Source organism: Hydra vulgaris, chromosome 13 (assembly GCF_038396675.1).
Source record: "Hydra vulgaris chromosome 13, alternate assembly HydraT2T_AEP".
In the NCBI taxonomy this organism is placed as follows: domain Eukaryota; kingdom Metazoa; phylum Cnidaria; class Hydrozoa; order Anthoathecata; family Hydridae; genus Hydra; species Hydra vulgaris.
In genome coordinates, this window is record NC_088932.1 from 673,096 (window position 1) to 683,906 (window position 10,811).

The following is a 10,811-nucleotide window of genomic DNA, read 5'->3' on the forward strand; positions in this document are numbered from 1 at the left end:
AACCTCAAAGTTAAGATAAAATTGCAGGAATGGGTATACATAACTCTAGGAATGATATGTGGGTATTTTAGATTGACACATTTCAACGCAGTAATTTTTTACCTTCATTCAACATTTGACCTTGGTAATGAGGGTGAAAAAAATAAGCTGGAAGATGGGATAGTGTCACTGTCCTTCATATATTTTTTCAAATTTCTTTGGAACATCTTTCTCATTTTTACACAAAAGTTTGTTTTCTAGATTCTTTTGCACTTCCTCTACTATTTTGTATTTGTCATTTGTGTTTACTATTTGGATTTTGTATTTGTCATTTGTGTTTACTATTTGTATTTTGTATTTGTCATTTGTGTTTATTATTTGTATTTTGTATTTGTCATTTGTGTTTACTATTTGCATTTTGTATTTGTCATTTGTGTTTACTATTTGTATTTTGTATTTGTCATTTGTGTTTACTATTTGCATTTTGTATTTGTCATTTGTGTTTACTATTTGTATTTTGTATTTGTCATTTGTGTTTACTATTTGTATTTTGTATTTGTCATTTGTGTTTACTATTTGTATTTTGTATTTGTCATTTGTGTTTACTATTTGTTTTTTGTATTTGTCATTTGTGTTTACTATTTGTATTTTGTATTTGTCATTTGTGTTTACTATTTGTATTTTGTATTTGTCATTTGTGTTTACTATTTGTATTTTGTATTTGTCATTTGTGTTTACTATTTGTATTTTGTATTTGTCATTTGTGTTTACTATTTGTATTTTGTATTTGTCATTTGTGTTTATCAATTGCAAAAGTAATATGTTCTAGGCAAGCAAGTAAATCTTCTTCTGACCTTTTAATGGCTAAGTTCTTCTGAAAACCTTTTAATGGCTAAGTTCTTCTTCAGATCTTTTAATGACTAAGTTAATGACATTCTGTTGCTCTGTAGAGTCAATTATGTCCTGGTTAGATGTGTAATGTCAATTATGGTCTGGTTAGACTTAATATTTAGTTAAATACGTATTAGATAAATATATTTAAATTAGCATTTTCGTTTAGTTGACCATTATTTATATTTTCCGTCTGTGATTTTTTTTCTGGTAACATTTAAATTGAATTTTTCTGCAGAAACAGATGATAATCCTAAGGGTTGATTTGTAACATTGACTGTTAGAAAAAGTTTAAAATTATTTTTTTTAATGTTATTTTTTTTAGTTAAATAATACTAATTGCAAAAATAATTTATCATTACAAAAAGTACATTATACCACTTTCTACGTTGTTTTTGTGACAACATTTGGGTGTACTTTCATTCTTGCAGCCATACCCTGTAGTTCTTTTTTGCATATCCTTTATCTTGATTTACATCTTTTACTACTTTTTGTATCAAGCTCTTTTTAATTTGGATACTAGTTTTTGTTTATTATGCTTTACATATTTTTGTTTATGAAAATTATATTAAAAGTTTTAAACAGTTTTAAAGTAACATTTTTTAGAGTTGGCAAACAGGAGCAAATTTTTTTTTGATATAAAAAAAAACTTGATACAATTCAAACTTATTATAATAAAATCGCAAAAATCTTGATACAATGGCATAGTGTGGATAGATTTCATAGGGTTATTTTTAAGGTTAAAAGAAATGATTTTAGAATCCTGAGTATGCTTCTGGCCTGTTTAGCCATTACCATTTAATTTAAATAATTTTTATTTTAATTTAAATCAAAAATATCAGATTTTTTGATTATTTTTTTTTAAATTGTGATTTTTCCAACCCTGGGTTACAATGATTTAGTGATTGAAGAATTTGTCAATAATTTCCTTTAGACTTATTTATTCTGTTTTAGAAGTTTTGAAATTTTAAAAAAGAAGTAGTGTCAATGACCTTGTTTTACTGAAAAAAAAGTGTTTTATCCCTTAATATACCCAATATTTATCTCTTAATATACCCAATATTTACCCCTACAAAACATTATGATAAAACTACTTTAATATAAAATGATATAATATCTTTCAAATCTGTTGACAAATAAAACTAAATGCAATTGTTCTTTAAAACAACGGTAAAAACTTGTTGAACTCTAACTCTTGTATATTCCTCTCTCAGGTCTCCAATAAGGCTGCTTTTATTGCTTGTGTTACACCACATTCATTTGTTACAGATTTTTAACATAAGAAAAGGTTTAATCTTAACAACAATATCTTTTAAAACTGAACAAGTAAAAACAGGCTTTTGTACTTTACAACTTTACTCAACAAGTTTGCACCAGTGTCAAACATTTGCCACAAATTGGTCACAATAAATACTGCACTTTAAAAATAAATTAAAAACTTTATGCAGTGTTTTTAAAAGAGAGTTATATCTTGCTTAGCAAATAATTGGATGCAATGTTCGATAGTCTTTATATACTAAAACTAAATCACAAATTTTTTTTTCAAAAATGACACACCATGATTGGAAAATAAACTTTCCATACATACATACTTTTATAAATTTTTTTATAAATTTGTTTTTATAAGTTATTATTGTTATTTATTAAAATAATAATTTGCGAATTAAAGTGCATTTTATTAACATTTTTTAGTTTATTTATAATTAATAACTTTTTTAAGTTATTTTTTTATAGTTATTTGTTACTAATAGTTATTTGATGTTTTTAAGTTACTTTAAATTTTTTATTTAAGTTGACAAAAGATGAAATTGCTCATATCACATTTTAAAAATAAATTCTATATTGAATTCTTTTTAAAAATTCTTTAAAAAAACTTTTTCTTGCCTTGACCCGTTGCTGCCAGGTCTGTGTTCCTTTATAACTGTGTTTGTTGGTTACTTTTAAAGTGTTTTTTTTTTTTTTTTTTTTTTTCTTTTCTCCATACATTTGACATTTTTTGGAAAAAAATTCAAATTTACTTTAATCAGACCATCAAACTGTTTTCCATAAATTTTTTATTTATATTTTTGTTTAGGATCATATCAACTTTATAATTGGGCGACAATCATTTAATATGAATTGTTTATCAGATGCACAGGAAGCGTATAAATCATTGTTAATGTATGAAAGTGAACAGTCAATGTCACAGCAAGCTTCTCATTTAAGAGAATTTCTTATAGTGTTTAAAGTATGCTTGTTTTAATTTTTATCAACTTTTATTTTTTAAATTGTTCTGTATTTTTAAGTATGTGTTTCTGTAAGTATAAAAACAATTCAATTTTTAACATCTTTTTTATAAGTGTTTAGATGGCTGTTTTTAACACCTTTTTGTGAGGTGTTTAGAACGGGTTTTTTAATTTTAAAAGTTTAGTAATTATTTTTCATCATTATTTATTTTTATTTTTTATTCCTAAATGCCCTACATGCTAAACCACCTTAATCTATTTGACACATCCTATTAGAAACTATACTCATTCTTTATCTTAGATAATTGCTTCTTTTCTTATCTTTTCCCACCACCATTCACTATCTTCTCTGGAACCTGAAACTTTTATTGTCATTATTTTATTATATCATAACACTCTGATAAAGTAACAGACATGTGATGTGTTACTTTTATTCAATTTTTAATAATGCACTTAATATTTAATAATACACTATCTTTATTTTTGTTTTTAATGCTTCTTCTGCTCCATTAGTTAATTATATTTCTAAGATAAAAAAACTTTTATCTTGAATATGCAATTGTATTTCCAAGATAAAAAACCTCTTACTTTCCACAAGTATTTATTTCAATATCTTTTTTGACTTTTCTGTATTTAATAAAAGTACATTTTATACATTCAACAATATATTAAATATTTCTAAGATCAACAATGTTAAGAGCAGCATGTGTTCTACTCTATCCTTTGCAGCATGTATTCTACTTGTTTGTGAACCTAGTTTGCATTTAAACAATAGAAATAATCGAGTTAGCTCCAACTCTTTTCCTATACACCCTAAATGGCATTATTAATAAAAGTTATTTTTAGTTGTTTATTCTTAACTTCATAACTTTATAAAGTTTTATTGATGCTTATCTTAAGCTCTTTTTTTCTATTCAACACTCAAATTTTAGTTTTTGGTTTTTTAATGTTTCTGCAATCAAAGTATAAACCCCCAGCAATCAAAGTATAAATCATCTGCAATCATATATAAATCATCTGCAATCAAGTATAAACTATCTGGATGCAAATATAAACCATCTGCAATCAAGTATAAACCATCTGCAATCATATATAAACCATCTGCAATCAAGCAAAACATAGCCTCCAAGGTCTAATGTAGCAAACCAACACTGATTGTTGGGAAAAGGTTCTAGAGGTATAATAAAAAGAAAAGGGGTGAGCACTGAACTCTGTTGCAACCTTTATTTTAAAACTACCACTCTCTTTATCCTTTTTTGATTGCTGTTGTGAAAGCTTCATGATAATAGTCATATTGTAAAAGCTTCGTGTAATAGGTCATGTTGTGAAAGCTTCATGATAATAATTAATAATAACTGTCGTTATACCTGTTACCAACCATTCTTTAACACATTAGTATCTCAAAGCCCACACCTCATTACTTTTACACACTACATTCTTGGTATCCTTATTGAAAACTTTTTCAAGTTTAGCAAATGTCATCCACAAATCATTTTTCTTTTCCAAAAGTCTTAAACTTTTCTTAAAAAATAAAAGTTGCATATGTTTGTTTTTTATGACACTACTCAAATCAAGCAGTTTTATTCTTCATTATAATCTGCATTTTAGTGTATCTTTATAGTCTTATTGTGCATTTTAGTGTATCTTTATATAATTCTTAACCATCCTACTTTTCTCACAAACATTTAACTTTATTAGTGTCTTTAAATTATTTTGTTAATTTTTATTTGTTAATTGATATTAATATTTGGTAATTGAGGATTTTTTAATGTTGATCATAATTTCTTTTTTAGAAAAATTTGGAAGTTTCAAATTTTGAATTCACAAATAGCTCCAATAAAATGAATTTACCCATTCTTCCACTTCCAAGAGCAAGCGCAAATTCAATACGATGTTTGTTACTAACAAATGAACAGATGTTTTATGATGGTGGATCAGTGCCATCTAAAGCGTCTGTGCGTGTGGTAAGAAATATAAGAGCTGGTTCTTATTCATTTCAAACAAATTATTCCAAAATTTTAAATCGTTGGGCAAGTCTTGAAAAAACTATTGTTACACATGTTACTGGAGAAACTCCATTTCCTTTCAAACCATTTGTTCCTTGTCTTTCTTCAATAACAGATAACAAATACAGTCCTATCGTTGCAGCAGGAGGTAAATTGGTATAAATTTGTTGTATTTTAATTTTGCTTTAATAATAAAAATTTGTTTTATTCATTTAATTTTGCTTTAATAATTATAATTTTGTTTTAATTGAAATTACTATAATAATTATTGTAGTAAATAATATAATAATTATTGTAGTAAATAATATAATAATTTTTGTAGTAAATAATATAATAATTATTGTAGTTAATAATATAATAATTATTGTAGTTTTGTTTTATTAATAAAAGAATATTTACATTATTGAATTTTGGTATTAAAAATATTTTAGAATGTTTTGCTTATGAAATTGTTTTTTCAAACCCATTAAAGATTCCACTAACTATGATTAACTTGGTGTTGCTATGGGAGTTTTATCCAGACAATGATCAACATAATGTTATAACTAACAAGGTTTTGTTTTAAATTTCTATTAAAAATTCTGTGCTTTTTTTTTTTTACACATTTTTTTTTATCTTTATTTACTTTAAATTAAAGAAAGTAAAGCATCCCTTTAATGAGAAAATGGTAAAAGGAAATATTTAAAGGTTATGGTAGTAAAATAAAAACTTTATTAGTTTTGAGTCTTGCTAGTGTGACAAGTCTCAGTGACATAAGGAATAATGGTAATGGATCCAGAAGTAAGTAAGTAAGAGGAAAAGATAAGTTTATAAATGTAATATCAACATTTCAGCATATGATACAGTTATACAAATGTATAACTATATAAAATAATAAAATACAAAAATATTTCTGTAATAAAGTAATAATAAGTCTAGTAAGGCTTGTAATAAGTCTAGTAATAAATAGTAAGGCTTGTAGTAAGGCTTGTTGCTGCCCAACAAGCTGTACACATAACTGTTATTGTCTGCTAACTAATTGAATGAAGGTTTAAATCAATCATATCAGTAGGTATTACACATGATTTTATATGTATTCAGATAATAATAGTGGAAAATTTAATTATGTAGTTTTATAGAAGTGTATTACATGTGGTGCTATGTAGTAATTGAAAACTGAAGTTTGACTACTAAAATCCCAATTTTTAAAAATTGAAGAGATTTTTTAAAATAAGGATTTTAGTAGAAAAGGCTGTTTTTAATGGTTAAGTAAAAAAATTAGATGGATGCTGAGGTATTAAATAAGCTGGGTTAAAAAAGTATTAAATGAAGAATTTGATAAATAAAATTATATACAACTTATTACATACTTTTAGTTTATTTAGGTAATTTATTTACTAATTTATTCAGAAGTAGTATCAATGGTACAAGTGTACCTCTAATTGTACTCCTGCATAGTGTGCTGCAGAGCCAAGTATCTTTTGTTACCTTTAAGATCCAGTGTGTTATATGTATGTGTTTTGTTACTTTTAAAGATAACAAAACAAGTACTAACTTTAGTCTAAGATTAGGAAAAGTAAATGTTTTTGATACCGAATTTTAGGGAGGTCAAATTTCAGGGGAGGTCAAATTGGCATATTTAAAGCATAAAGTTTTAGCTGGTTGGGAAATCAGGTGTTATATAATAATACGTAAATTGTGTGTAGCATTATTGCAAAAAGGTAGAGGTAAGAAGAAAATAAAAGTTTAACAACTGGTCCATGAATTAACGGTTTTGGTTATTATTTAATAATGCAATTATATTATATTGTCTTACATAAAATATTACAATTAGATTACAATGTCATACATGAAATATTACAATTAGATTACAATGACACAATGACATAAAATATTACAATTAGATTACATTGTCATACATAAAATATTACATTTAGATTACAGTGTTAACATAAAATTTTACATTTAGATAACAGTGTCAAATATAAAATATTACATTTAGATTACAGTGTCATGCATAAAATATTACATTTAGATTACAGTGTCACTCAAAAAATATTGCAATTATTTTAGTGTGACTTTAAAAATATTACAATTAAATTAGTGTCATACAAAAAATATTACAATTAAATTAGAATTAGTTTCACACAAAAAATGGTAGCTATAGCAATAAAAAGTTAATTTTTTTATTTTTACATAAAAAGGTTAAAAAATCATTTTGATTTTCTTAGCATTTAGATCATTCTGATTGTATATATGCAGAAGTCATAGAAAGTATTAATCTTCCGGCGACAGAAAACAAAGTGGTAACATAATTTAATACTATATTATATTGATGATATAATATTTTAAAATAATCATACAAACTTTGAAGTTGAAAAAAAAGAAGCATTTATATGCATACACATTAAAGTAATATGTTAATTATATTAAATTACTTTAGTATTTGTAAGTTGTTGCTTCTTTTTTTTCTTTTTTTTCTGCTCTATTTACCTCCTAAAGGCTCAGGGGAGAGATGAATAAAGCAAGTAAGTGAATTCACTTTATCTAGTAGTTGAGGGAAAAAAAATTTATTTATAAGAAAATACAGCTTTTAACCTTTCTGGAAATTGAAGCCATCCTAAAAAATTGTTTTTTTAAATTTCAAACTATTTTTGTGACTTTTTATTTTTCAGGTATACTGTAAATTTAACAGAATAAAAAGAGTTATACTAGACCAAATCTAAGAAACTAGATTTTCTCTTTTGAGTTAAGTCCAAATCTTTCATGAAAGGCTTTTTCATGAGTTTCCACATTTTTTACTACTCTTGAAGTATTTAAAAACTTGTTAAAAAAACTTTTTCCTTGTATCTAAGTGTTTGATCTGTGAGACATAATGGAATCAAAGGTTGATCCAAATACTACGCATGTTTTAATTGAAGTCAAGACCTTTGATGTCTTATATTCAGCTTTTAAAAAATCTGATAGTTTTACTTCTTTGATTACTCAAAACTTTTTTTCCTTTAGGTGTCATCTGGTATTCTTTTGAGTTTTGATTTGTAAGGAAAAGCTCAGAAATGCTTAAACAATTTGAGTTAATATAATTCTATCCTATGATGTTGCCCATAAAGTTGTTAAATAATCTATTCACATTGTCCATTTGTACTAAGATTTGTAACACAAAGCCTGCCCAATATAGAGATTGTAACAGATATGACAATACAGAGTATTTGGTTATAGAAAGTATATTAAAATTAACTAGTTGTTATAAAATATTAATATCAAATTTTTTTTTTTATTGTTGTTATTTTTGTTTTGTTTTTTTTCTTAAATGTTTAATATTTTTATTATTTCTTATATACTTTTAACAATTTTGTTTAGGTTTCTTTACGGTTGACTTCTAAAATGTCAGGTTGTCTGGAAGTTGTTGGTATAAAATATATTTTAAGTAGCATAGCTGTAATAATTTCGCTGGAAGATACAAGAAACATTGAGGTCAATACTCAACATCTCACAACTCTGATAAGTTGTGGTGTTGCTGGTATGCAGCCTTTAAAGGTTGCAGGTCCTCGTTTGAACTCTACAAAGCAGGAACGAGCCAATAATGTTTATGGTCTAGATAAACGCTTAAATGTAACGGTTGTAGCATCATTACCATTAATTGAGGTAATATTGAACTTTAAGCTTGGTCTTTTGCTGACTTGTTGCACAATATAAATCTTTTCAACATAGACACGTTATAACTTTTTTATACTGTTATTTTTTAATTTTGCTAATGACATTTTTTTTTTGAATTTAACAGGTTAATTTTTTGAATGTACCTACAACTTTATTGTGTGGTGAGATATATGAAACAGCATTGTTAATAAAAAATATTGGCATGTTGTCTGCTAAAAACATATACATTGCTTGCAGTCATAATTCATTCTTTACTTTGGGGTGTGATGCAAATGTTCAATGTAATAAAAGGAACAATATTTTTAAAATTCCAGTAGATAAACTAGTGCCAGGAGAGCATATCAATTTTCCTATTTCTTTATATGGTATTGAAGGAGCTGGTGTTCATGAAATAGATTTTATATTTTATTATGAACCTTTTGAGTACATTAAATTAGTTCCATACAGAGTTCTTCAGCACACTTTACATATACAGACTCAAAGTACTTTGTCATTATCAGCTCAGTGGTTACCAAGTCTAGTTAATAATCAACTGTATAAAGAATTTAATAAAGATATTAATGCAGCTAGACAGATGGAAAGGTAGTTTTCTTCTTTTACTTTTTGTTTTTTTCTAGTTTTACAGTTATTTTATAAAAAAATGAGTTGCATAACATATTTTCAGATTACATGAAAACAAAGTGATAGTAACTTTAACAGTGGAAAATCGCTCGCAGGTAATTTAATGATGTTTTTTAATTTTTTGTTTTGATGCAAAAAACTTTATTTTATATATCTTGTAGGGTTCCATGAGTTTAAGATGCAGTGAATTTACATTGAACAAGCTGCATTGCAGTTCTTAGTGGCATCTTTCTGGCTTATTGCAATCTACGCAAGGTTTGCATTTTATAATGTTAAATATTGTGAGGTGCATTACACGGATGGCTGCATATTAGTTTTTAAAAGTGTTAATAGAAAAACTTTTTAGTCAAGTGTTAGGTTCATAAACAATTTAAACTGCAAAGTTTTTAAAAGCTAAACATAACAGTTTTTTTTATATTCAAAACATTGAATATACAAGATGTTTTAAAAAGATTAGATAGTAAATGCTTAAAAAAGATTAGATACAAAATGTTCTAAAAAGACTGGATACAAAATGTTTTAAAAAGAATGGATACAAAATGTTTCAAAATGATTGAATACAAAATGTTTTAAAAAGACTAGGTACAAAGTTTATGAAAATTTATTTTACTTTTTTTAGATACTCTTACTCTGCGTCCATCTGAAAAATTTACGCTGCATCTTAAAATTACTGCATCCAATCTTATCGCTGGTTCTGATAATTTAAGTATACAAATCTTTTTTTTTTATATTTAACTGATACAATGATTTAATATAATTTTTGGAGAAAATTATAAAAATTTTTTTAGGTATTGATGAGTGTGTTGGACTTTCTTCTATTTTGCTATCAGTGTCTCATGATCAGAGTGTAATTATGTTAAAAATTTTATTTTTATTAAGTATTGTAACTCTTAGTTATATATTTTTTATTTTTATTTATACTATTAATTCTTTTGTTTGCAGCTTAAAAAGAAGTCGCTATCAGAATTCTTTAATATTGATGATGTTCTATCATCCATGAATAAGTTTCTTCTTGTTCTTGAATGGGAGGTATGTTGTTTTTAGTGTCAGTGTCGGTGTCGGTGCCGGTGCTTCTAATAAAGTAATGTAAAAGCTAAATTATTTAAATCATTTTAATAATATCAATTTATTTTACATCAACATTGGACTTCTAAAAGCTTGAGTTGAAATTTAGAGTTTAAAAAAAAAAAGTTATTTATGGTATAACCAATCTAAAAAGTACATTTAAGTATGAGACTTTATTGCATTATTCTCTTTTTGAATTTGACTTTAAGCGATTGTGGCCGTTAGATCACTCCCATGTTATTTTTTTAACTTTATGTGACTAATGAATTTTTAGCAATCTTTAGGGATCTAACCAGTTCTTCAATGGTCATAAATCTCTTGCACCATTAATAGTTGTTTTTCAGTGAGAGTACAAGGCTGTTATTGAGTGAAGAGTTGTTTTCAGGTG

At 25.8% G+C, this 10,811-nt stretch overlaps 1 protein-coding gene across 1 annotated transcript in view; it reads left to right on the forward strand.

Moving 5' to 3' along the window:
- The window catches only part of LOC136090391 (trafficking protein particle complex subunit 8-like), a 39,162-nt gene extending 28,953 nt beyond the window's left edge, over nucleotides 1-10,209 (forward strand). The window contains exons 9-18 of the mRNA XM_065817001.1: nucleotides 2,945-3,097; nucleotides 4,889-5,249; nucleotides 5,533-5,654; nucleotides 7,312-7,386; nucleotides 8,441-8,725; nucleotides 8,862-9,319; nucleotides 9,402-9,453; nucleotides 9,520-9,613; nucleotides 9,978-10,064; nucleotides 10,147-10,209. Coding sequence (XP_065673073.1) covers nucleotides 2,945-3,097; nucleotides 4,889-5,249; nucleotides 5,533-5,654; nucleotides 7,312-7,386; nucleotides 8,441-8,725; nucleotides 8,862-9,319; nucleotides 9,402-9,453; nucleotides 9,520-9,579 — 1,566 coding nt within the window. The 3' untranslated portion in view covers nucleotides 9,580-9,613; nucleotides 9,978-10,064; nucleotides 10,147-10,209. The remainder of the gene's footprint in view (nucleotides 1-2,944; nucleotides 3,098-4,888; nucleotides 5,250-5,532; nucleotides 5,655-7,311; nucleotides 7,387-8,440; nucleotides 8,726-8,861; nucleotides 9,320-9,401; nucleotides 9,454-9,519; nucleotides 9,614-9,977; nucleotides 10,065-10,146) is intronic.
- Nucleotides 10,210-10,811: the final 602 nt, after the last annotated feature.